General features: G+C 35.2%; 1 protein-coding gene across 1 annotated transcript in view; it reads right to left on the bottom strand.

The window, feature by feature from the left end:
• ARMC3 (armadillo repeat containing 3) overlaps positions 1–24,508 on the bottom strand; it is a 51,014-nt gene extending 26,506 nt beyond the window's left edge. Inside the window, exons 1-9 of the mRNA XM_009708391.1 lie at positions 24,461–24,508; positions 15,623–15,740; positions 13,636–13,761; positions 11,742–11,810; positions 11,235–11,410; positions 9,706–9,900; positions 8,713–8,896; positions 3,250–3,402; positions 3,020–3,125 (exon numbers count right to left, since the gene is read on the bottom strand). Of these exons, the coding sequence (XP_009706693.1) occupies positions 3,020–3,125; positions 3,250–3,402; positions 8,713–8,896; positions 9,706–9,900; positions 11,235–11,410; positions 11,742–11,810; positions 13,636–13,761; positions 15,623–15,740; positions 24,461–24,508 (1,175 nt within the window). The remainder of the gene's footprint in view (positions 1–3,019; positions 3,126–3,249; positions 3,403–8,712; positions 8,897–9,705; positions 9,901–11,234; positions 11,411–11,741; positions 11,811–13,635; positions 13,762–15,622; positions 15,741–24,460) is intronic.
• Between the last annotated feature and the right edge of the window lie 2,645 nt (positions 24,509–27,153).

Genomic DNA, 27,153 nt, shown 5'->3' with positions numbered 1-27,153 from the left:
AATGAGTACATGGGATTTTAAACTGCAATATACTTTGCAATTTTATTTTTATTTAGCCTAATGATTAACAAGTTTACAAAGAATTTATCATCAATATACAGTAGCATTAAAATTCTGTCATTACTTTATGATAAAATTTTGATAAAAGCATCATCTAGGGGTGTCAATCTGTAAACTAATGAGGCATTTGACCACCATACTTTTTTCTATGTCTAATGAAGCATGACACAATACCAGCTCTGCAGCAAAAACTTAAATGCTGAAATATTTTATTAGTTATTTATAGTAATTTTTATGTGCTCTGGTAGAGATCATATTGAAAATCCATATTCTCCAGTAAACCTGAAAACTCAAAGAGTTTGTATGGGACTCATGTTCTCTTCTGCTCTAGGTCTTTGGTTAAAACACTACGGGGGCCAGAGTAATTCATTAATTTACTTATTTTTGCCAAATTGTGGTTGCTTGGGGACTTGTGCGAAATGACAAGCTGGTCTCTGTCCCGTTCATCGTGAACAGGTGTTCTAATTACAGAACCTCCACCATATTTGACACCTTTATTAGCTGTCTCAGTTGAGAAACAAAGGATTGATTGGGTAAGGGTATAGAACTAGCCTTTCATTGCTGTGGGGAAGCACCTAAAGGTCAAGGTTAATATACATTAGTGGGGGGTAGTATTGCCCATCGCCTATGCTGTTCTTGTGTTATTAATCAATGGAAGACTTTATCCTTATGAGCTAGCTATTGTGGGAGCCTTAATTACACAATTTGTTTTAACTTGTATTTTTTCCTATATTATATGAAAAGCAGACAACACTTCTTGAACAAATATTCTTAACAAGCAAATCTCCAGCAAAAATAGCAGTGTCTTGTACTCTGTTTACATTTGGTAATATATACTGTACAAAATGAAAGGGCAAGGTACACATCCTTCAATCAATACAGGCAAAAATGCTCATGAAATGAAATATGGCAGAACATATGTATATGGGTTCAACAACATTGAATTTTGGGTTGGCTGGTAAAAAGTGAAAACATTTATAGTAAATAGTCTTCCTCTTTACTGTAGCCATTTTGTTCTTGCCACATAAAGTCTACCTGCTACTAGCTTTATGATTTAATATTCTTGGAGAGTTTATAACAAGAATCTAATATATAACCAATAAAAGGGCACTAGTCTCATTAGATTCATTTGGGACCAGACTATTGTCAACACAATTATACAGCAAAGTCACATTATTATAAAAGTATATCAGTATCTTCATTGTATATACACTTATTTTCAATGGTTTACAAGACACACACACAAAATATTCCAGAATGAAATATGATTATGGTAACTCAATCTGGAATGCATTTTCTCCAAACTATTTTTTTTTCTATTACATGAATGTAAAATAAATATGGGCCAGATACTCAGTCAGTGAGCTGGAACTATACCAATTTATATCAGCTGAGGGTTCTACTCTATATATTCATTTATAGATCCTAGTCACACTTGGACCCTTCTATGACTTATTAATGGTTTTGATTTAGAAATGAAGCTTTGAAGTAATTATATAGTCACATGGCATTGATCCAATATACATATTTAATGTAAATTATTGCCTCCTGATATTCACAGAAGAACTGTGATTATATTATCTGGTGCCTCCATATTGTACTTGGAGCTGGATTGCAAAAAGAGAGAAGTATATGTCAGCCACCTTTACAATGTCTTGACTCTGCCCAGCAAGAAACAAATACGGACTTCATTATAATGCAGAGGAACAGAGACAGCTATTTCCCTGCCTGAGGTCTCAGAGAATTGTTCTAGCAGTTGAGCTAAACAATGTCCTGGCTATCTCCTTGGCAAAAGAAACTGAATGAGTTGGCATAAGCTGCTATACTAACTCAAAACTCTCCAGAAATTCCCTTTTCACAATGTGGAACCTCAAAGGGCTGCACTACGAAAAACAGCTGTAGCAGAGCTGAAAGTTTGACCCCTAGACTCCAGTACTGTGCTCTTTTTATACGTGTATGATTCCCACTGACACCAACTGAAGAGTCATGCACATGAGGAGAGCAGAATATCAGACAAAAAATCTACTATGTGAATCTGAGAACAAAGTGCTACTCTCTTGTGTCAAATTATGGCTCCATCTGGTAACATTAAGTGAATACTGGGGACTATTAGAGCTGAATCAATAAATTGAAACAAATAATTTATTTGGTGAGTTATTTTACTTTTTCACTTCAAAGAATGCCTGCGAATGGATTACAACTTCCTCAAGTATATTCCAGGAAACTTTTAAGGAATTTTATTTTATGGTTTGTTAGTTACATGTGATTGCTCATATACATCAGACTGCTCTGTTTCTTTTCCCTGAACAGAACTTTTAATAGAGCTGGGATAACAGAACTCTGCAACTGACAGTAGAATTTAGTTGATACAATTATTTTGGAAGTTATAGTCAGCTAACCATCCTTTGTTAGTTATTTTGGATACTGAAGTTACACTTCTTTTGTTTTAGAGAATGAACTATAAGCATTCTGTATTACTCTGGAAACAGTAAAAAAAGAAAGACAAGGCCAATATGCAAAATATCTGAGTGCTATTATCTCCCTCAAAGACTGGGCTTAAATCAGTCAAAAAAGTTGCATGAACCATCAAATTTTAAAGGATACCTTACTGACTTTGAATTTTCAAAAACTATTCCACGTTGAATGTCTTAGATTACAAGGCATATTTCCCTCATATATTCTCTTCAAAACATGATTTATATCTTTGCTTTCTTTACAACTGCTTCATAGCTTTCCTTGATAGCATAAACATTAGTAGACATAGAGTAACTCTTGTAACACTGATGAGAACCAACCCATTCCAGATGATTCATAAGCACCAAAAAGTGCCTTACAGTCGAATTCAAACAGATCTGCCTTGTAGGATAAGGACAAGACAAGGCATTCTTTAAAAATCAAAATATTATCACTTACATTCAGATTAGTGTTTTAAATAATAATTTAATTATTGCAGACTCACCTTGCATTACTAGGACTGGCTGCTGTCAAATTAGCTAATGCTGTCACTGCAGCTTCTTTTACCTCTTCATTGTCACTGCTTAGCAACTGTACTAGCTGGGGAATCCCTTTGAAAGAAATAATTGTATACATGAACCTTTAAATAAACCATGGCAGTCTGCAAAATTACAATAAGCTCCTTATAAAAGGAAAAGCACAGATTCTCAGTTCGTCCCTTCCCACCTTACTTACCCTGGAGTCCAAATGCACATTTGCTAGCTAAATTCTCACACATGGCAGAAATTGCTTGGGAAGCAGCAACTTTAACTCCATCATTATCAATTTCCAAAAGGTTTATGAGACGCTTCTCAACTTCTTCCTCATTTAGGATTTTTCTATTTTCAGCTTTAAGCAAAAAAGAACAATAGCATTAATCTGCATTCATTTTTCAAATCAGTGAAAGGACATGAATTTGACTTCATATAGTTGTTTCCAACATAACACTTGCTTTTGATACCATGGAAATGGAAATATTTTGGTAATGGAGGCAACAGCAATTAAGAAATGTGCACAAAGGACCTGATCCAAAACCTGCTAGACTTCATTGAACTCTGAATCAAGCCCAAAAGATGACTATTAAATACAGCTTTAAACATACAAAGCCCAACAGAATGCAACGTTTGTTCTCTATAAGACTTAAAACCACAGAATGCATACAAGCTTGATGAAAACAACTTTTCCAATTCAACAGATCATACTTACTCAGGATCATGCTTAATTTCGGTTTATGCTAACAAAGTCCAAATGCATAAAATCGAAGAACATTCTAGCAAATATACAATTGAACTTGGTGGAGTACCAAGTTAACGTTAACGTAACCAAGTACGTTAACATACTACAATAGCCAAAAAAAGGCAAGGGGTGTTAAAAATTGAATTTTAAATTCTGCACAGCTTGCAGTTCTTAATTAATGCACACTTTGCTGAGAATTTCAATTTTGTATTTCAGCCTAATGACAGAGGGTTCTTGACCTACGCTGCAGTGATCAGCAGCACCTAAGGAAGGACATAGATGTTCCCTTCCTCTACACAGGTAACAACATAGAGCGTCTACAAAGTATCTAGAGTCATCTGACAATTACACTAATAAACTCACTCATCCCAAAATGGATGAGATCAGAAGTGCAGGTGTTTGTTAGAAACAGCTCTGAGTGAAACTTTCTCAGGCAGAAAGGCACGAGACAGCATAGAAGCTCCACAGTTTGAGGGTCAATAAACATTTAACCGTATGCATAATTTAAAGCAGATTAATTACATGCTGGAAGTTATATCTACATGGTAAAATTTTCAAATGTATCAAAGAAATTCAGGAACTGAGAAGTTAGTAGGACTTCGACACATTTGGAAATTTTACCAGTTCTTACTAATGCTTTGAGGGATCATCCCCTTATTTGGAGTGTTGTCTTACAAATAAAAAGTTTAAAAAGGAAAGAAAAATATTTTAAAGTATTCTTTTAAATAAAACTGAATCTGTAGCGAATAAAAGTAAACAAATAGAAGTCCACAAAGCCAATGAAAAGAAAGTTTGATTGAAAATCTAGTTACAGCAGAAATGACTCAATGCACATACATAAGACAGCTGGCCGTTTTCTCCTCTCTAGCTCAATTTTAAATATTTTCAGAATCAGAGATAAGCAGTTGAAATCACAAAGCAAAAGATGCAACAAATAAAACAGAGAGGATTTTAAGTGTCAGCAGAACCTTGGCCACAACCTTGATGCATATCAGCCAGCTCTCAAGAGAAGGCCTTAATTGGGATTACAGACCGTTTTGACAAGTTATCAAGTATGCCGCTGGCCAGTTGCTTGCCAAAGTGGTCCATAATCCCTAATAATGATCTCTAGAGGTTCTTCATGCCTCAGTAATTTAGTTCTTGTACAGCAAGTTACTTATTACTATACAGCTTTTCTTAAAAATTATTCTTGGTTTTAAAGGCAGTTATGTTGATGGGTAAGCGTTTCAACTTAAAGATAATTTATCCCTATATGAAATAATAATAATATGACTAATTAATTTGAATGAGTGAAAATAGTGATTTAAAATATTTTAAACAGAACAAAGAATTTTTCAATAATGTGGAAAAACAGATTTTGGATTTGAATTTACAGTAAAGAGTATGCATCTTTATTTAGCTAGCTAGACAGATGAAAATTATTAATATTTTAAGATCCAGGTGCCAATTCTATTTAATGGATGATGTTTTCTTCTGATCCTCTCTCTATTTGTTTGAGTTGTTTCCTTTGTTTTCTTTACTGTAGAAAAGAATGTACAATTGAAAAGCATCCTTGGTACTTAAGCACTTCTCACGTCAGTGTCAACACCATATTTACAGTGATGAATTTCTTGACCCCTAAGTAATTTGAATACATTGATTTAACACAAAGTAAAATACTCAGGCACATCCAACTACAAGAGTCCAGAGTAGTAACACTTCTGTCCAGTTTTTCATGCATGGATCCCATCATGAGCCAACCTTTGGTTTTCAATATATTTTCCTATTTCCCCTTCTTACCCCAAAATCATGATCAGAGTTCTTCTGATTACTATTCACCTCACTGTCATCACCTTATGGAATTATTTATACCAATCTCAAATGAAAAAAAGTTAATGTTAAATAGTATCATGACCTCTCATTGATCTTGAGTTGAGATAACCCAAATAAATAAAAACCTGTATTATGAAAAAGCATATGTTCATCAGGCTACAGAGCATGTTCAGTATGCTCCCTTTTGAAAGGATTTGCATTTAGATACATATAAAGAACACGGACAGCTTCAAACCAGAAGTTTGGCAGAGTGAGGCCAAACTCAAGTGAGCATGATCATCACTTGCGCCATACACACTCCATAGCATTTTGTTGTTGGTGGTGTGTCTGGCATTGTCAGGGGAAAGTCAGGTCCTCCTTAATCAACAGTTCAGATAATCCACTCACAGATATTCAATAATTTATAGCATTAAATTATATTTTGCATTCTGAAATGACTGCATTATTTGCTGGGCAAGGAGGGAATCACCATAAAATTCAACACTGTAATTCTGAGCATACAAACTAAAACCATTGATAAATTAATATATTAAATTCAAAATTACGTTACAGAACAAAACAAATTTTCAGGGGCAAAGGGATAATGATTATGTATAGAAATATGATCAATTTTAATTTACTTAAACAGAGCAGCATCCTAAAGATGCTGTTTAAAATTGAATGTAGTGTTTCTACCATGTAATTTATCTGATATTGAGAGTAGCTCTTAAGGGATACATCCATCTTATAACAACAACAACAAAAAATTACAGGAGTCTCTTTCCAAAAGGCTGAAAGGGACATAAACCAAAACTGTTTGCTATGATCACATCTATCAGGAAAAAAACAAAACTAAATTCCATCTGTCAACAATAATAATTTCAAAACCAGACACTGCTGTATACTCAGCTGCCAGGATTAAAAAAACAGCTAGATATATGTTCTGACGTAGCAGAAGTAAGTTTTTCATTTCAGTGAAAAGCAGCTGTGGTTTTTTTTTTCTCAAGTGTGCAGGAAATGTTGGTAAATTGCAACCACAATTATCAAACTTGAAGAATGTGGGCTACTGTATGGCTATTGCAAATTTAAATAAAAAGTCATAAAAGCACTTAGAGCTGTGTTGTATTATATTGCATTTACATCAAGGCAAGTGTTAATATAGTATACATTAGTGTTGCAGTTTGAATAGGCTGTTTAGTATATTTACAACCAGAATCCAAACAAACAAGAACTGCAAATATTTCTGTTTTCTTTTTGCACTTGGACTATTTCTTATAATAGCCCCAAGGCCACTTTTCTTTCCACTGGGAGGCTGACTTTAGAGCAGTAGCTCTATGTATCTGAAATAAATTCAATACTTCTGGGGGCCATGTTGAGCAACAAGTTTACTGGACTGTTTTCCACTGCACCAGTACAATAGGTTGCCTTTGTCTAACTGGTTGTCACCAAAATTCTACAGCTTGGAAGCAAGTATTTTAAATCTTCTTTTGATCTATTTTCCCAGCTTGCTGCATCCATACCAACTGTCATAGGCTGAAGAAGAGAGCAAGCCTTTACAATGAAACCACATTGATTCCATTTGTAAAGAAGTATGACAAGAAGATGCATCTTCACTGACGGTAACATCCCATGATATAAGATCATAGGCAGTACTGTAATATATTATGTGTAGTTCTTGCCACCGTGCTTTAAAAATGTTGTGTTCAGACATGCTTCTACTAACAGCTGCTAAAATATTAGGCCTCAAAAACTGAAAAAGGTGTGAAAGAGGAAAAGAAGGCTATGCTTATTTGAAAATAAATATGAAAAAGGAGTAAGATGCAGTAGAAAGCAGTAGGAGGAAATATAAATCTGCTTAGCATACTACTTACAAGCCTGTCACAGGACTATAAAAATGATACTGACAGTTCTAAGTAGCATAATAAAATAACAATACAGGAAAATACACAAAGAAAATACCGGCATAAGAAGGTCCCTTCCTATCTCTGATACCTAAAGATTAATGAAAATAATTTCCAGTGACTTGCAAAGCTTCCAATAGATAATGATAAAAGCATACAGAAACCCACAGAATACTAGGAAAGGTAGATTTCACTCTTTTCATGTATTATTTGCAATCCAAATAATTACAAATATTCAGGATGTCAAACTAAGGAAGGTGAGAAAAGAATTGGAAAGATAGGATAGGGAGAGAAGAAAGTTTTTTGAAATACTGTAGACAGGAGAGATTATTTTAGCCATGTATTAAATTTGATAACATATTTGTAAAATACACATAAATTAAACCCCTGATTCAACCACAAGATGATAGAAATATGAATGAAATATTTAAGCTCTACTGTCATAGTCACTGTCACCAAAATCCCTTGACAGAATTAAAATCTTCCATAGTCAGAAGTATGTTATTTCTTACATTGCATTTTGTTGCATAGCCCTACTAGGCATATGTTGCAACTCAGAAGCCAATGTATGGAAGGAATTTCAAATGTAGATTTATTTAAAGAGCATTCTTGTGGGCAAAAATTATAGCATGTTCTGCCTAATTCAGAATTCCTTGGTGAATTAAGAAAAAGTGCATAAAAAAGAACTATAGGATGAATAATTATAAAAAGATGACAATGAAACTATTTAACTCCACTGGGAATATTAATCTGCAAGCCACTTGAAAGGCTTTTTTCCATGTCCCTGTTAAAGGAATTTGTATTTGAAATTGCCTGACATTTAGACGAGTAGTTGTATGCAAAAGGAAGTAAGCTTGCGATTAAGTCTTAACTGATAGTGATGAGAAATAGCACCAGCAAAGGTGGCTTAAGATGGCAGTTACCTGGCATCACTAAACAAAAGATAAAGATCTTATTTTCAGAGCTCCATTTTCCTTTTTGAGGACAGTATTTTGCAAGAATATATTACACTTAAAAATAAATTGAGGCAAAATCTTAATATTTTCATATATATATATAGCCTAGCATCCAACTGCTGCTCTGATTGGCAAGATTCATCACTGTAATTCATTCTTGCCAGTGTTTTCCTCAGCACAACTACTACCCTCAACCAAATAAGACGGCCTCATTCTGGATGAAAATTTGCTTCATAAACAAATTCATGTCCATGGATTTTTTAAAAGTCACATACAGTCATAAGCTGCTTTGGTAATTGCCTTTGCTGCATTCTTCTGAATATCGGGAACAGTAGAGAGTTCTACAAATGAAAGTAGCTTTTTAAGGCCTCCTGTCTGCTGAATCAGTTGCAGAGTATGCACATCTTCGAGACAATTTCCCAACACAGCAAGAGCTTCCACATGTAGATCGCTGAATTCCTAATAAGGAAAAAATCTCTTCAAGAAACAATAAAGAAAACCCCCCTTCAAATCAGGATTAAAATACCTTGGCCTTTTAACTTTGCAGTATAATTGTCATAACTTTCTTTTGGACAGTTTATTCATACTGCAAAGTACATCTTTTCATACTTATATTTTTTGCATAATTTCTTTGGTGTGCCTTAGGATGCAACACAATTTATCAAAAACAGTGAAAACCCTGAAAGTTTCTCCTTTACATCAAAGTTGGTTAGGCAGGTATTCAGAAAGGACTTGTCATCTTAAAATTTCAAAAACTTCACAAATTGCTCTATGTATTATATTTCCCATGGTGACATTTGAACTCAAGAACCACTAAAATGAGTCTGATAATAACATAAACAATGAAATTTCCAAGGTAGGAAATTATATTTAAGGCTATTGATATCAAAGTAAATTAAAAAAAAAAGATCAGTGTTCAAACCAGGAACCAGTAACAAAGTTCAGCATATAATAACAAATTTTGAGAAAACATCATGTAAAAAGCTATATGGTGAATTTTTCTGATATTTACAACAGTTTGAGAAATGGACAGTAAATGCGAAACAGTATTACTAATAGCAATAAAGCAATAAAACAAATATAAACATCTCTTTGCTCCCTTTCTTATTAAGCTAGGTATCCTAGCTTATCCTATTTCTATCATAGTTATCCCCAACTAAGGAGCTCTTTATTCTTTTATCACTCTTCCATAACATGAATAATATTTCTCATTAGTCATACAAACATTAGCACAAGAACAAAAAACTTTTAATGCAAGTAAACCGTACATTGGTTTCCAGTATCTTCAGAAGACAATCTAATCCTTTATTTTCTCCCAGTATTATCCTGGTTTCTCTGTCTTTGCTAACTACTTCTAAGGTTTTAAGGGCTAACAGCTGAATAACCGGGTATTCAGATTTCAGTAGTTCCAACAAGGGTGGGATTACATTCAATGCACGAACTGCAGCACGGCTTTGAAAATCCTGCAGTAAAATATTCAACAAAGAATGTTAGTGATAGAGAACATAACAGTACATCAATTCCTGACTTTACAGAAAGAACACCAAAAATCTGATTTCAAACATAAAAAAAATGAGTCAATATTCCAGAACTTCAAGTTCTGAAGATTTCTTTCTTTTCAGCTAAGAATCAAAGTGAATATAATCAAGCCCCACCAACTTCAAATTCCAATTTTTTTGCACAACTGAAGTACACACTACAGAATCTAATTCTGTCTAAGGAAGCCTATCTACTCTTGGTTTTGCCATGTTTGTGTCAACATACATGTTTCTTTGAGAAAGTTTTTTAAATTTCATTTCATCATTTTTATTTACCTCAGTGGGGAAAAAATAGTTTTCATACACTCCTGTGGTTGCCTGGTTGTATCTTCTTTTGTTTTAGTGATTATAAAATGACAATTTGAAATTTCAACTTTAAACAGTGTATATGCAGCTTAATAAAAAAAAGAGTAGTAGATTATATTAAAATAGGAAAAAAAATAAATAAATTACAATTTGCTTTTAAATAGCTTATTGCACATGTGCAGCATGCAATTATCCTTATCAATATAAGCAAGCACCAGGTGCAGTTATCCAGATATACTCTGCAACAAAGACAGCGAGATAGTAAAAAAGGAGAAAGAGTAAAATGTGATTCTGAATAGACATGCTCTGATGCACCAAAAGAGATAGAGTTATAAACTGAATTCATTATTGAATTGATTCGCTTAAGCCATGGAAGAGAACTGCCATACAAATGCACCATTCTTTTGCTAAGCAGCATATGGATGACGTTGGTGCTGAGTGTGAAAGTAGCCAATAATGAAATCTATTCCTCCCCGTATGGAAAACAGCTGTTGACAGCATTCACCTATCATTAAAAAGATGTTCAAAATTGTGACTATGGACTTGCTGGACAAAACAAGGCACAATGCAATTGCTAGTTCTTTAATTTACAGAATTATTCCAACCTTTTGGATAGACAGGTTAGAACTCTTATTACGAAGATTAACATTTTCCACTAAGAAAACAAATTCATATTTAATTAAAAAAATCTGAATCTGATTCTGATCTCACCTACATTGCTGTACAGCATGGATAATCTCATTAAGTTCAACAGAATTAGAGTAAAATCAACTATATTCATAACTAATGTAATAATCAAGGACTTGGGTGTAACTGTTTTCAAACACATTGATGTACACCGGGGAGTAAAGGAACCAAATATTTTGAAATTATTAACCCCACAGAGGATGGCATGGGTTAGGGGGAAGTGCTTATCTGCCTCTATAATTTAAAACAATGACAACAAACTTTACCTGCACCAGGAGGTAGATACATTCAACTGAATTCTTCTTAACATCAGGATCAGGGCTACCTAGCAGTCTGATAAGTGGTTCTAATCCACCTTGCTCTAATATTTGTACTTTAGTAGTATATTCAACAGCCATATGTGCTAGACAGAGAGTAGCAAATTCATGGATAACTACATCCTCTATAGGAAAAAAAAAAGAAATATTTCGATCAAGTTTTATTCAGCACAGTAAATGTTCACTAATTCAGAGGTTTAAAATACTATTTGAAGTCAATAAGCAATAGCTGTTAATCACACCCGACATCTCCATAAACATGTTGCTCCATCTGTACAACATAAAACACTACTCAGTGAGTAACAGAGCTACTCCGATAAAAGCAATTACCTATTTAACATGTAGTATGACAAATCATAAATTCCAAGGAAGATTTTATTAAATTCTCCAATCAAATGGCAATCATAAATTATTTCTGAGTGTATTTTTGCACAAGGTATGAATACTGCAAGCTACCTTCTGGCGCCAGCTGTGATATAAGTGAATTTGTGGCATCCAGTTCCCTCAGTAACTTCTTGACATCATCTACAATGAAATAAATACAAATATGAAGTCTTTTGTTTGGCAGCCTTGGCTGAGTAAAGAAACAGATTCTGCTCCAAGGGAAGTGTACTTATGGTTACTCCCTGTGTGACAAAAAGCTCTGAGTGGGAATGACACACAACTCTAAGTTATATATACACAACTATAAGTTATATACACATAACTATAAGTTATACCAAGATAATAACGGGCCCAGAAAACACAGAGCAGATTTTCAAGTACCAGATGACATTCTTTGACATTTGATATACACAAAGTTCCTCAACACTTCATTGAAACTTTATTCAAAATACTTGTATCTAGCAGGTTCTGATGAAATATCACACTGTTTTAGTTGTCAAAGAAGTCATACCCCAATAATTAAAATTATGTGTAGTTAAAATTATCAAACTAAAAGCAATCCTTCCATTATTTAATTTTCAAGCCATCACCTTCTAATTTTATGCTAACACAGCCCACACTGCAAATTGAAAGCATGAATTATATAGGTCTTATTAAAATTATAGTAAAGACTTTCAGAATGCATTTTTATTCTTGTCAATTGCAAACTAGCAAAACCACCACCACTGGATAGAATAACCAAAAAACATTCTTTGGGACAGAATTCATGTGACCTTACAAGGCTGTGTTGTTCCTATCAACACATTACAGTGTTGAAATGTAAGAAAAAAGGTATGAGTTGAATTTACTTTTAAAGAAAAAAACAATTAAATGTGAATATAAATGGAAGATCTTCAGTCATTCAAATCCATGTTTGTGCAGCAGTGTTGGAAGCCAAGGCCTAAGGGGAATGACTGTATGCTAGTGCAGAGCTGGAAGTAAGGTAAAAAGCATAAGGTCCAGTGCAACATAAAAAGCAGGTAGCAGTTGATGAAAAGACTTAAATAATGGTTAGGATACCACCATGGAAGGCAATTGGGTAGAATTTGGCATCTACCAAAATAAGACCTGATTAATTATATTAATTAGATGCAGGTTTATAAAGCAATGTAAAAATAACAGCCACTGAAACTCAACCTTACGTCACTTACTCTTTCATCTTCAGGTATGTCTACCTACCACTCACTGCAGCTAGATCATTTGGCACTCAGCCACCCAGCATGGATGTAATACATCCATTCTCAACTTATAAAAAGGTACAAGAAAATCTGCATATACTGTGGTTAAATCATTTAATAATGGTACGGCTACAGTTGGTACACTACCTTGCCATGAGTGCAATGTCTCTGAGAGATATTCAAGACCACTTGAATTTCACTAGCTCAGATACAGATAACAAAACATTTACAGCAGCACTAACCTGCCAAAGAAGCTGGGTAAATATGTATGCCAATGCTTGATAGTTCAGGGCTTTTTTGCCATCAATACTTGCGCTAGCCACTTTAAATTTAACATATTTTGTCCCTCATCACTGTAGTTACAGTAATGCCTCAAGTAACAAGCGATATTTAACCATAGCATCTTCTGTAGATGATAAATACTACTTTATCATTCTATTCCAACTTTTGTAAAAGAGAAGAGTGTGTCATGTCCACATTGGCGGGCATCTTATGTAGTCAGACTTTCCCTAATAGACATAATTCCAGTATTAAACTGTTTCAGTTTGGTCCTGTCAAAACCAAAATAAAAGTTGGAGGAAAATCAACTTCTCTTGTAATTTTTTTTTCAAAATCAGTGGAGTTCACTCTAGCTGAATTTGTTCCTTTATTCTGGGCTGTTAATATAGGATTTTTCCACATGGGCCACATATTGCTTTGATAACCACACTCATACACATTGAAAAATATTAAAAAATGAAGACTCTTACGATTAGAAGCCATGATGCCAAATACCATGATGGCATTTCTACGTACAATTGGATCTTCATGTGAGATGAGTTTATACAGATGTTCCACTGCTCCAAGACCAAGAAGTGTCACTTTGTTTTCATCACCTGGAGAATAATTAGGTTAAAAGTTCTATAAAAATGCAACAAGCTCACAGTTCTAACATAACAAAGTAAAACAGCTACCAATCTTTTATTGGACTGTAGAATCAAAGAACAAAGGCCTGGACAGGACTTTGGGAGATTGTCTAATCTATACCCCAAATAAACATGTGTCAAATAGAATCAAGGTTTAATAGTATCTACAATTAATTCACATTTGTAAAGCAAAGGATGCTTCTGTCTATTGGACACCCAACTCATTTGTTGGAGACTGCAGTGGTAGTACAAAGGACAGCTTTCTATTTAGTGAAGTATAGGTGAATGATATAATTTAAAAACTCATTTTATTTTCCTCTTTTCTTGCCTCCTAATTTTATTTTCCTCAAAATAACAGTTAATTCATTCTGTGGATCTGCACTACTCATCAACTGAAGTAACTACCAAGATTTGGATCATTAAATCCCGCCTGAGATTTCTGTCACCTGGGAATGGAGCACTTTGTAGCTGCATAGGCTCTGGCCATGCAAAGAACGAAAGCGTTTTGTATGATTACAGCCTTCTGTTCCTGGTCAAGCAAAAAACATCCAAAACCCAAGAAACAAAATCCCAAACCTACTCCTATTCTTAGTTCCCACAACAGCTTTTCTAATTCATTTTCTAATGAACCATGCCTATCCTTTCTGGCTACAAGTGAGCAGTGTGAGAAGAAACTGGAGAACTACGCTCATTCTCAGGCCAAAACACAATTAAAATACAAGAACTACTTTTTATTGAGGGATGGGACTTAATTTACTAGCAACATTCAAGAAATAAATTAACTGCAAAGTGAAAACAACTCCTTCTCTTGTGCCACACTGCAAAGTTATAGTCTTCTGGAAGATTGCAGAAATATCTACATTAACAATTTAAAGGATTATTCATTTAGTAGAAACAGAAAAATTAATGATCTGTCCTCTTGCAGTGTGCCATATTTTACTGTGGACAGCAGGGAAGGAGCCAACAAGAGTTTACAGTGTGTGGTTCATAGCTGTCTCCCAACAGTCCAAATTCCCTCTTCACATATTCAAAACTTGGTTACACCCCCTCAGCCAAGCTTGCCATATTAAGCTGAACCTAAACAGCTTTCAGAACCCAATGATCCCTAGCCAACTGTCAAAGCCCTTCAGCTCTTCTCTCACAACTTTAGCAGTGTTGATAATTGCCATCAGTACAACAACCAGCATATAAACCCGTAATTTTTAAGAAAACACAAATTAAGTGGAAAATAATATTAAAACAGATTAATTCTATCAAGAATGCTACCAGTGTATACCAATTTGAGTGGCTAGCATGGTATAAGTAGGAGGCAACTTAGGATACTATGTGCTACGTAATTTTGAGCCTCCCAAAACATACAGAAATAAGCTTGATAAGGGAGGCTGAGCAGTCTCCAATAAATCATCTGTCACAGAAGTACTGACAAAAAAGCTATATGCAAAAATAACAGAAACAGGCTAAAAGGTAATTTTCATTGAAAACTGAATCTTGAAATAACTACAGTGGTACAGAAGTTTCAAACTGCTAACATAAAAAAGAGACTTCTTTCCCATATGCAGGTCTGTTGCTCATAACAAAACAGATCTAGGTTATATTTAAACCAAGAGAATGTAAAATCCTGTAACAAAATGATAAAAATTTCCTTCATGCAAACTGCAAGACTGCTTTATAACTGCAAATATAGGTTTGATAGATATTTCAGAAACCCCCCAAAACCTTGAGAGAGACCTTAGAGATTAAATGAAGATATTAGTGCTAGGGAACTAAAAAATTGTGAACTACTATCAAAATCTAAGCAAACCAAAGGAAAGCTCATTGCAAAAAGACTAACCTTTTGATGCAAATTTGTACAGAGCATCACATGCTTTGGCCAAAACTTCCTCTTCAGGAGAACTAAGCATTAGTACAACTGTTGCTGCTGTTCTGCTTTCAATCAATAGAGGATCAAACTACAAACAAAAAAAGGAAAGAATAGTTTGATTTATACTGAGCCTTCCCATGTGCTGCAGTAGACTCCCACATTTCATTTAAAAAAATTCTAGTTTGAGCTCTACACTGATTTAGAAATATTAACATGAGTTGCCATTCACTCGAAGAAATTCAATTTTTTAATAACACTTTGAGACATTGTTGAAAAAATAAGAAAGAATAATTGACTTCCAAATGTAATCATTGTTTCACCCCGTATGAAGATTTTGGGAAAACCTTGACACTTCACTGTATATCTAGGAAGTCTCGAAGGCAACAAACTCTGTAATACAGTTATACATGTAAAAGCATCCTGCAGCTTTGGAACCAAACATGAGAAGAATTTTCTTTTGAACAGTTGTGAGACCCTATGAACTTAGGTGTTGTAGAAGCAAGAGGATTTGGTTACTCTGTGGCATTAACACTTCGTGGTGGCTTTAAGAAAAATAAAAAATGACCCTTCTTGTGCCTTCATCAACTCAGTTCGCTAGCTCATTATGATCCTGTAACAGCTGAAGTATTTCTCTGCTATATAATCCCTGCTCATCCAACTAGAAACGATAAAAAGTATTCATTTCTATTTCCAACCTCTTTCATACAGTAAGAAATCTCCTAACAAATCTGGCAGTTTTCACCCTCTTAATAGACTCTTTAGGACTAACATCACTTGAGCAAGGGAATCGTCAAAAAAAGCCTTTCATTCTTTAACAAGACTCAAAGATTTCTGAAAATTCTAACCATTAAAAAGTTTTAAGCTTATTTGGTTTTAAAACAATTTTTTAATATTAAAAAACTGTCTTCTGTCCTCACACTTTAGGCCTATCGAGTATCTGTGCTGCATAAAGAAGCAACTAGATACTGGAGTCATGCAGTCTCTCAATATCAATGTATCTATCTTTAAAATACAGTTTAAGAGAGCAATGCAAATAATTTTAAAATATTATTACAATGTGGATTTATACCATATATATTTTTAAATGTCTATTATTTGGTTTACTTCATTTAAAAACCCTCTAATAGCTACATCAGAGGCACATGTTGCTGAACAATAGGGGCATGAGGACACATACAAGTCAGTTGTCAAGCAACAAAATTATTTGGAGCAAATCTTCCAAAAAGTTATGAGTGTGCTAGAAGGAAAATGAACAAAGAGGAGGGTTTTTTTCTTCTCCCACCTCTGACTTGTTAAAAAATAAGGCAAAATAGGATACTAGTACCCAGACTTCTAAATTCATATTTTTGGTAGGTTTTTAAATCTAAATAACTTCATCACCTTCCATGAGGCATCTCACACAATTTAACAGTCTGCAAGATCAAGATCCAAGTTTCATTAACAGTTAAGAGGTTGCCTGGCTAATGTGCTTAATTGGTCTCCCTAGCTTCAAGCAGGTTTAAAAACCTGAAGACACTGTCCAATTTCATGCTTGTTGAGACAAGCTGGAGGCATGGGACAAATCATGGAACAAAGCTTGTTTTTAAAGAAAATATAATCAGCTTACTGTACCATAAGTAATTTTGCTTAATAATGACTCTGCAACAAGAATTAAACCAAATACTGGCATAGTGGTCCAAGTTACATCTTAATGATGGGCCTAAAATGATGAAATTCTTTATGGGAATTTTCTTTTTGGATTGTAAGGAGGAAAAAAATTCAGCTTATCACAGCAATTATTCATTCATTCATTCTACCCACATGAGAGGCATACAGCAGAATTAAAAGATGACTGAAAGTCCCTTTAGCCACCTTCATACTGCTCTACTTCTGCACATTTCTGTCCTTGCGTGGACAGAACATGATCCTCCAGGTAAGTGCTATGATTTAAGCACAGACATATCTCCCGAGTCTGGTCAAATACTTGGTGATGGGATAAAACTGTAATTTCTAGTAAAGGCTGTTAGCCCTCCAGAGAAAAATAAACATAAAGGTTGACCTCAGGTAAAGTTTAATAAGAAATGAAATATGAAATAAGAGTTTTAAATCTCAGTTATTTATTTACATTGATCTAATACCAAAGACACTATTATGTTCCATTTTTGTTGCCTCTCATGTTCACAAGTAATCTTATTAACTATAATTCAATGATAATTCCTAGGATTTAATGACAGATTGCCACATGAACAGAATGAAATTGGTCTAATCTCTACCCATTTGTATAGAAATTAGATTCACTACTACCATCTGAAATATTCAACAGGCACTTTCCTATTAGAACCAGTTTTGTGCTGAAAACACAGTAAGAAGGGTCACTGAAATGAATGTATGCTTAAGAAGTCAGAGACGTGAGCCGGTCTGTGATTTGCTGGGAAGTAACATTGTTCGTCAAAACTACTATAGAACTGAATATGACTTTTTTTTACCATAATGCCAGCATAGATAAGAATCATTATGGTTGGAAGATACCTCAAAGATTATCAAGTCCAACCATCTACCCAACGCAACCATGCCCACTAAACCCACTAAACCATGTCTTGAAGTGCCACATCTAAACACTTTTTGAACACCTCCAGGGATGGTGAGTCCACCACCTCTCTGGGGAGCCCATTCCAATGCCTAATGACTCTTACAGTGAAGAAATTTTTCCTAATATCCAACCTGAACCTCCCCTGGTGCAACTTGAGGCCATTTCCTCTTGTCCTATCGCTAGTTACCAGGGAGAAGAGACCAACCCCCACCTCACTACAACCTCCTTTCAGGTAGTTGTAGAGGGCGATCAGGTCTCCCCTCAGCCTTCTTTTCTCCAGGCTAAACAACCCCAGCTCCCTCAGCCGCTCCTCATAAGACTTGTGCTCTAGGTTCTTCACCAGCTTTGTTGCTCTTCTTTAGACGTGCTCTTGTAGCTCAATGTCCTTCCTGTACTGAGGGGCCCAAAACTGAACACAGTATTTGAGATGCAACCTCACCAGCACTGAGTACAAAGATATACATACATACATCATTGCAGACTCTTTCCTTAATGGCACATACAGGGCAGATTACGTGCTAGAATAGTATGCCTGAAGTTACAAACAACCTTGAATTAAACACAGAAATGTAGCTGGTTTATAAGCAACAACATTTCCAACATTCAGTTTGTATCAAGACAAAAGCAAGTTAAATGAAAAAGAAAGCTATAATTCAAAAACTTCTATATGTCTTTGATCATGATTTTTGTGTACCTTTGACTCCAAACCCATTAGAAACTGCAGAGTACTTGGGTGGGTTTTTTTTTGGCTTCCATCAACTTAGTTGAAATTGAAGGTAATACAAAATATGTTTCCAGTCAGACCAAAGACCCATCTAGCCCAGCATCTCGTCTTCGACAAAGGCCCATAACAGGTGTGGGCAAGCAGACTATTAAACTTTGCTTATATTCCCTCCCTGACTCCAGCACTCTGCAACCTAGAGAACTGGAGAGCTAGCAATTTTATCTCTGTGTTCAAAAAGTCCAAGAAAAAATTTCCACCAGTTGGTAAATAATTTTTGAAGCCGTCTGTATTTTAGCCACCTTTAAAATTCTGAGGCACAAATATCACAATTTAACAGTCATATAAATAGTTGTGCCTTTTCTTTGCTTTAAAACTGCCACCTGGTAATTTTATTTGTCCTCCACAGTTCATTTACCGTAAGAAACAGCAAAATAAGTGACACCCACTTGCCTTCTCTGTATATTCATCGCTTTATAAGTTTCTATGATATTCTTCTTCACAGTCATTTCCTTTGATCTTTCCTAATACAGAAGCCACTTTGTCTATTCTTGTTGTCTGTTTTAGTACTTTTCTATAGTTCAACTGCACCTTTTCTGAGATGGAAACATTAGAACTGTGAATGGCATTCAACATGTGCATGTATAATGCATTTGCTAGTGACATGGTGTTTTGCCTTTTATTTCTGGAATTTGAAATGTTCTGTTTATTCACTTTTGCCCACTTAGTAACTGGCTGCCATTTCCATGAAAGTATCCACATTAATTCTGATAAACTGGAAGACACAGGTTGCAGAATAAAACCCCATGACATTCCCCTGGCAACCTCTCTCCGTTATGAAACCTGAACAGTAATTTGTTTTCTCACCTTTGCTTTCTATTTTATAACCAGACATTATTGTCAAGAGAGGAATTTCTTTTTACCCGTTAGTATTTACGTGAGTGAAGAGCCTGGTCTAAAAACTTTTGAAAAAGCTAAATAACTGTATCAACCAGATCACCACTATCCACTTGCTCACTGATTCCTCTGAAGTATTAAAATAGATTTCAGAGATCGAACTTTCCTGTACACAAGCAGTATTGATTCTCCCCCATTACTATCATATTTCTCCATGCATCCTCTTTTTTTTTTTGGTAACTATTTCTACCAATTAACACAGCATGGAAAACAAATTTTCAGTAATTATTGATTTATTTCTTTTTGAAAATGAAATTTTCTACCCTCTGTTCCTCTAGTACAAAGGGTACATATTAAATACCATAAGTAACAGTACCACAATTTCAGATTTTAGTAATTTTTCAGTTAGAACAAGACCTGGGCAAATACTATTTGGGCAATTTCTTTACATCTGTTATGGTGATTTGATACATATCTTTGTCTTTTGACACAAAAATAAGTCATTTTGCTTTTCTTATATGACTTTAATCACCTAGTAGTGTCCCTCTAAGAAGCTTCTTGTTTCTAGTCAGTTTGGAAAAGCTTTATTGCTAGTTTTTGTATCCTTGCTAGTTCTCTCCCAAAATATTTTGGTGCATTGTGACATTGTGCTTTTACTTCTCATTTGTGAGTGCAAGGGGTTTTTTTGTTTTCCCAGTTAGATGCAAATCCCACCTTTTGAAGGATGTATTTATCTGCTATTTTTCTATTGTTTAATCATGCTGTCATTTTTTAAAAAATCCTTTAAATTTGAATTAATTGGCTATGTCTGCTTTATCCTTGCACCTTTTGTAGACTCTTTAAAAACATTACTGATATCTTTGATATTCTTAATCCCTTTTCCTTTACCTAGAAAAACAGAGTTAATATATACTTGCTCATGCTAATTGTTTGAGTTCTGTCATTGTCTGATCTCCTATACTAACAATAGAAAACTAAGATATTCCACTGATGAAAAACAGTTGATGTTAGAAGGCAAATCTGGAGATGATCTGGTCCAACTACCCTGTTCAGAGCAGGGTCAGCTAGAGCTCAGGGCTGGTGCACAGTCTGATTTTTAATATCTCCAAGGACGGAGACTCAAGCTCTCTGGGCAACCTGTGCCATGTTCCATCATTCTTACAGTAAAAGCGGATTTTTTTTCTTATGTTTAAATGGAACCTCGTGGGTTTCAGTTTGTGCCTGTTGCCCCTCATCCTTTCACTGGGCACCACTGAGAAGAGCCTGGCCTGACTTCTTTACTCCCTCCTGCCAGGTATTTATACATATTGGCAAGACCCCTCCAAGCTTTCTCTCAAGACTGAGCAGTTCCAACTGTCAATCTCTCCTCACATGACAAATGCTCCAAGACTTTGGCAGACTTGTTCCAGTACGTCCATGTCTGTCTTGTACTGGGAACCCAGAACTGGACACAACAATCCAGGTGTGGTCTCACTGACCAATGTTGAATGGAAGACAACAGTCCCCTCTCTCAAGTTGCTAGCAACACTCTGCCTAATGCACTCCAGGATTTTGTTAGCTTTCTTTGCTTCAAGTGCACATTGCTGGTGCATGTCCACCAGAATCACCAGGTCCTTTCTGGTAAAGCTGCTTTCCAGCTGGTCATCACCCAGGCTGTACTGGTTATTCCTCCCGCAGGTGCAGGACTTGGCATTTCCCTTTATCGAACTTAATGAAATTCCTATTTTCCTATTTCTCTAGTTTGTTGAGGTCCCTCTGAATGGCTGCACAATCATCTGGTCTGGTAATCCCTCCTCTCAATTTCATCTCTTCTGCAAACTTGCTGAGGGTGCAGTCTGTCTCATCATTCAGGTCACTAATGAAGAGGTTAAACAGTACCAGCCCCGGGATCAGACCCTGGGGCACAACACTAGTGCCTGACCTGCAGCTGGACCTCATGCTGCCAATCACAACCCTGGCAGTTCAGCTAGTTTTCAATTCACTTACACTGTCTATTTATCTTGTCTGTACTTCATCAGTTTGTTTATGAGGATGTTATAAGAGACAGTGTTGAAAGCCTTACTAAAGTCAAGTCAAATTAATATTTAGGCATTAATTGCTCAAAAGGTGTTTCTGTGGAGATTGAATTTCAGGAGTTGACGGTACCAATTCATGTATATTCTACCTTTTTAACATCCTGAATGACTTGTGAATGAAGCCATTTAAAAAAAATAGTTATCTATAGCTTGCTTTCAGTGACTATGCCTCAGTATTTTCTCTAGTGGTAATCTTAGGCTTCCCTTTTAATGTCTGTGTCCTAGCTGATGATCAAATAGTAATATTGTCTCGACGAAATCTAACGAAGATATCATATGAAAAGTTCCTATCAATCTATGTCAAAGCTAGCATATTTTATCTGCCTGAATTACTGTCTAAGGTCATCCATATACAGATAGAGGCTCAAAGTAATATTTTTCCTGGAGAAGCCCAATTCTCAAAACAGGTAATAGTAAAAGAGAAATTGTGAAAGGCAGGGAAAACAGAGTCTTCAGGAATACTTTCTGAAACATATAAGCAGTGGCTAGGCTAAGAGATGTGTTTTCCACCTGTTCCTAGAAATCTATAAAAACTAGTGGTCATCTGCAGTACTATATATTCTCAGAGCATTCCACATGCACAAAGGCCCTCTTTTATAAGCCTGACCACATTATCTCAAGGCTTCTTTTCTTGGACTTGACATTTTCATAAGCAGATTATCAATCTGAAGATAATAGCTAATACATCTTTTATTTTGTCTGCATCTCATTTCCTGCCATCTGAAAATTCAGGTGAAATTTAAATCTTTGAGATTTGATTTTACATGATTTCTATTAACAATATTCTCATAGCTAGAAGATTTTCTTAGTTGATAGTTACAACTAATCAATGATCTATCTTCATGTTTAATACTGTTTTGCTATGCAACATTCAGGTTTTTTTCTCCTGATAGGACTGCTAGAAGAGATACACTAGCCTGAAGTACAATAAGGGTAGAAACTAAGCAAAAAATGGCAGCTGCCATCTGGACTTCGCTCTTTCCAATTCTTTCCTTTTTAATAGTGTTACTGACCTTTTCTGTAAGTTTAATGTTTTCAATTGTCAAATATATTTTCTAACATTATTCACAGTTTATTGTAGTAGTTAGCAGGCTGTATCATACTTTTCTTCAGAAACTCTAATGGTGTCTTTTGGATCTAGAAATTGTGGTGCTGCTTCTACTGACTTTCTAGATATTTACTGAAAAAGTCAACTTTTATTACTTTGGAGGGGGTTAGCTCATCTGTAGCCTTAAATCTATTGTCATGCCTTCAAATTTTTTTCTTAGACTGCGAAGATACTTAGTTTTAATTCTTCAGGTCTGTTTTAATCAGTCCTCTCCACATATACCTTCTTTGTGTCTCCTCCTGGTTTTCTAGATTATTGTATACAGAAATAGCTTTAACCAATTTATCCTCTCATGTTGAAGTTTTATGTCAAGTCTCCTTTCATACAGATTTATTATTGATTGGAGCTTATGAATTACGTTTGTAATATTCATCTTTCCACAGAACAGTTGGGCAAAACCTGGTATCAATTGCTATGCCTCAGTAACATCATAGCTGTTGGATATTACTGTCTTAGTTAAAATTATTTATGCTTATTTAATATTGAAATTGTGACATAGTTTTGCTGATCAACTTTTCTATGATCTTTGAAAAAGCTCTTCCTTTACAGACAAACCCATCATTTTTTTTTAAAACAGTGTACTGAACTTTCCATTTAGTTTTATGCTCCTCTGTGGGACGCGTTGATGTCCTGATTTTCATTAACTTAGTTATCTGGCACAGAATCTATATTATACTCTTTTCAATGTTTCTGTCTTATTTCCTCTACTTCTTTCTAAATAAACCAATTAAACTTTAAAAATACTTATATTTTGAACATCTGTCTTTTGAGAGGTCTCTTTGTACCTTGTGAATTTATAGAAAACCTTGGAAACTGTGCTAGTGTCAGACCCTTTATCTCCACCTTTTGAAAAAAAGTCACATTATCACCATTATTGCATATTTGGCTTCAGCTCTTGTACTTCTCACTGTGGCACTTCCAATGATACCAGAAAAACCTGAACTGCTGCTAATGACTGTATATCTTTGCAAAAGATGCAGAATATGTAGGTTTGTAATGCAAAATATCTGTAAAATTTTGTATTCAGTAAAAAACTCTGCAGATCCATCTAGGCTCTTAACTCTTTCATCCTTAAAGAAAGGGAATGTCTCTATGGTTGAAAAGACAGGCAGATTTCAGGTCACTCTTCTTCTTTCTCCTTTGATTTTTACAAATGGAAAGTTAATACCATTCTTCAAATAAAACGAAGCCTGGATTGTTTCATACATTACTATTTGCAAAGCCTGCCAAAGCCAACAATCTCCACAAAGAGCTACACATGCCCAGTCACTCTGGTTTGTATGCTGTCCAGGAAAAGCAGAAACAGAATCATCTTTAAAAGACATTTTTAGAATAATGTGGGTAAGCTAGGAGAGTAAGGAACTACATAAGGATGGTAGAGCTGGGCCTGTAATTGTGTAATGTTTGTTTTATAGCACATAGCAGTTTATAAACTTACCACATCCTTGGGTGGAGGCTCTACTTCCTTCTTTACTTTTTTACCCATTCTGAAAACAAAAAAACAAACAAAAAAAACCCAAAAAATAAAAGCAGACAAACTCCCTTCTGTGTTTTAGGAATCCGTTTACCAGTGATTTAGGAAAGCTTGCAAGACAGACTTTCTCATACATTTGACTCACCTAATCAGCTTGAAGATTTCTTTGTCATAGAAATTTCTATGCAGAAACTCATCCCTTATAAACAAAACAAACTTTCTAAAACTTGAACACATTTGGTAAAATACAAATGTCAACAAAATACATACCTGAAAAGAAAGATCTGAGACACCACAGGCTCAAGTTGTAATGTGGTACAAATACCTAGGACATGCTTTTCTGTAAGTTGGTTTTATCTGTATCTATAAATCATATATGAACTTGAGGGCCTTATTAGGGTATTTCCCCATGTTTGTCTATACATTCTATGTTGGCAAACATTCTATACAACTGCAGAATGTACAAATAAGTTCTACCTTGAAAATGTAGTTCAAATTCAACTTGAATTCTTTGTTCATATTTCAAAGAAGACAAAAATCAGGTCTGCACAATACAAATTTGACTGATTTAAAAAAGTTACATCTATTTACACCAAGTCCAGCTTCTGTCTTCTGCTTTTTTTGTATTAGCACATATGCACGTGAACCAGGAAGACCTGCTCAGCTGCATCCAATAGTAGCTTCTGAACCATATGGATGTAATACCTCACGTGGACCTAATTTCATGTGGCTTGCAAAACGTCAGCAGATCCTTCCAGTTAAGCTACAGGCAAAAGTAAAGAGCAACATGACCCACTAGCACTACCTATGCATAGAACATACCCCAAGTTATGCCAAACTTAGGTTTGTTTTAACACTGTGTAAAAGTGAAATGCACACTGTTAGTGCATTAGTAATGCCTCAGTTAGTTCTCAAAGGGAAACCACACATTCATTCTCAGTCAGGACTATCTTGACAGCCTCCCTGTGGTATAAGAGATTATTTTCTAGTGCAATATCAGCTGTAGCCTCACTGGGTATGAAAGTCAAGGCTATTTTTTGTTGTGTTCAACAAAAATTTGGAGCTTTTCTTGAATCTTCTGAATTTTTTCAGGTATTGTTCCTCAACTGGGCTCTCAAATAAATTGTAACACACCAGTAGTAAAACCAGTTGATAAGCACATCCTAAAAATGGATCTGAAATTTAAAACTTCATAGGCAGGTCACTAATTACAGTTTTGAGAAGGAGACCCCTACAATCAAAGATTCCTCAGCTCCAATCTGCTTTACCCTTGTGCATATACACATACACACACACTACAAGAAAGTGTAAGGACAAATTACTGACAGTATATTCAACAAAAATTATGGACATACTACCTTCTGATTTAGGCAGTCACTGTAGAAAGTAAGCAGCATGCACACATACAAGAATCAGATTTATAAGGATATTCAGAAAATCTGGGTTATTTAAATTGTGTTAAATCCTGGTCTGGAGATATGGACACTTATTTAGAATTATTCAGTTCAGCTCCATTCATTTCAGATATAAATTAAGCTAAAGTCATAAAAACCAATTTTAATTCTGAATGAGTTTAATTAGGTTTAAATCAAACCATTTTAAAAGTTAATTCATGTAAAAGTATTTATAATGTTGTACAATTAATGTTCACAGATTCAAATAATTTTATATATTCCAAGACCATGAATAACTAAAGCTTTTAATTGTAAATATTTCTTCACACTGTATAAATACATCCAACTTCTGAGAATATTTTCAAGAAACTTATACAATTTCCTACATGTTCAGAAAGATTTGGTTCCTTGGTGATATTAAAAAAGCAGTATGATCTGTAACAACAAGCACAGAGAACAGGACAATTACCTCATTGTGGATTATGCCCCTCAGTTTGTTTCTTTGCTGCAGTTACTATTCTGGATTGCAGTGCATTCTGCCATCAGATGTTGGTGTTAGCTTTGTTCCCATAAAGCTCTCTGTATTCAGTGGTCATTCGCTGACTTGAGGCAATGAAGCACGTGGAATTCTTTGGCTTACTGATAATTAAAGATGTGTCTTCTGCATTGAATTTTAATTATCGCAGCCAATCAATGCATACAGGTACTGAAAGACTACTGACCCATAAAAGAACTTCTTATTGAAATCCCTTTCTCTCCATGATAACTGCATGCTGTCTTTTTCTCAGTAGTTTTAAAGTATGTATATCTTTGATTCTCAATTTACTATTTTAAATATGTAGAATTCAGAAAAAAATTGTAGCAGGATTTAGATTTTTAAATGTGATTAAATGCTGGGTCTATGTTACCTGAAGAACTTCTTTTAAAAACTAAAACTCTATTCACTAGTAATTAAGTCTAATTAATTAAACTAATTCCTGTAGAAACTGGCTGCTCATGGCTTGCATGGGCGTACTCTTTGCTGGGTAAAAAACTATCTGGATGGCCGGGCACAAAGAGTGGTGGTGAATGGAGTTAAATCCAGTTGGCAGCTGGTCACAGGTGGTGTTCCTCAGGGCTCAGTTTTGGGGCCAGTTCTGTTTCATATCCTTATCAATGATCTGGGCGAGGGGATCGAGTGCACCCTCAGTAAGTTTGCAGGTGACAACAAGTTGGGTGGGAGTGTTGATTTGTGCGAGGGCAGGAAGGCTCTACAGAGGGATC

This window comes from Cariama cristata, unplaced genomic scaffold (genome assembly GCF_000690535.1).
Source record: "Cariama cristata isolate BGI_N322 unplaced genomic scaffold, ASM69053v1 scaffold38620, whole genome shotgun sequence".
Taxonomy (NCBI): domain Eukaryota; kingdom Metazoa; phylum Chordata; class Aves; order Cariamiformes; family Cariamidae; genus Cariama; species Cariama cristata.
This window is presented reverse-complemented; position numbering and strand designations above follow the sequence as displayed.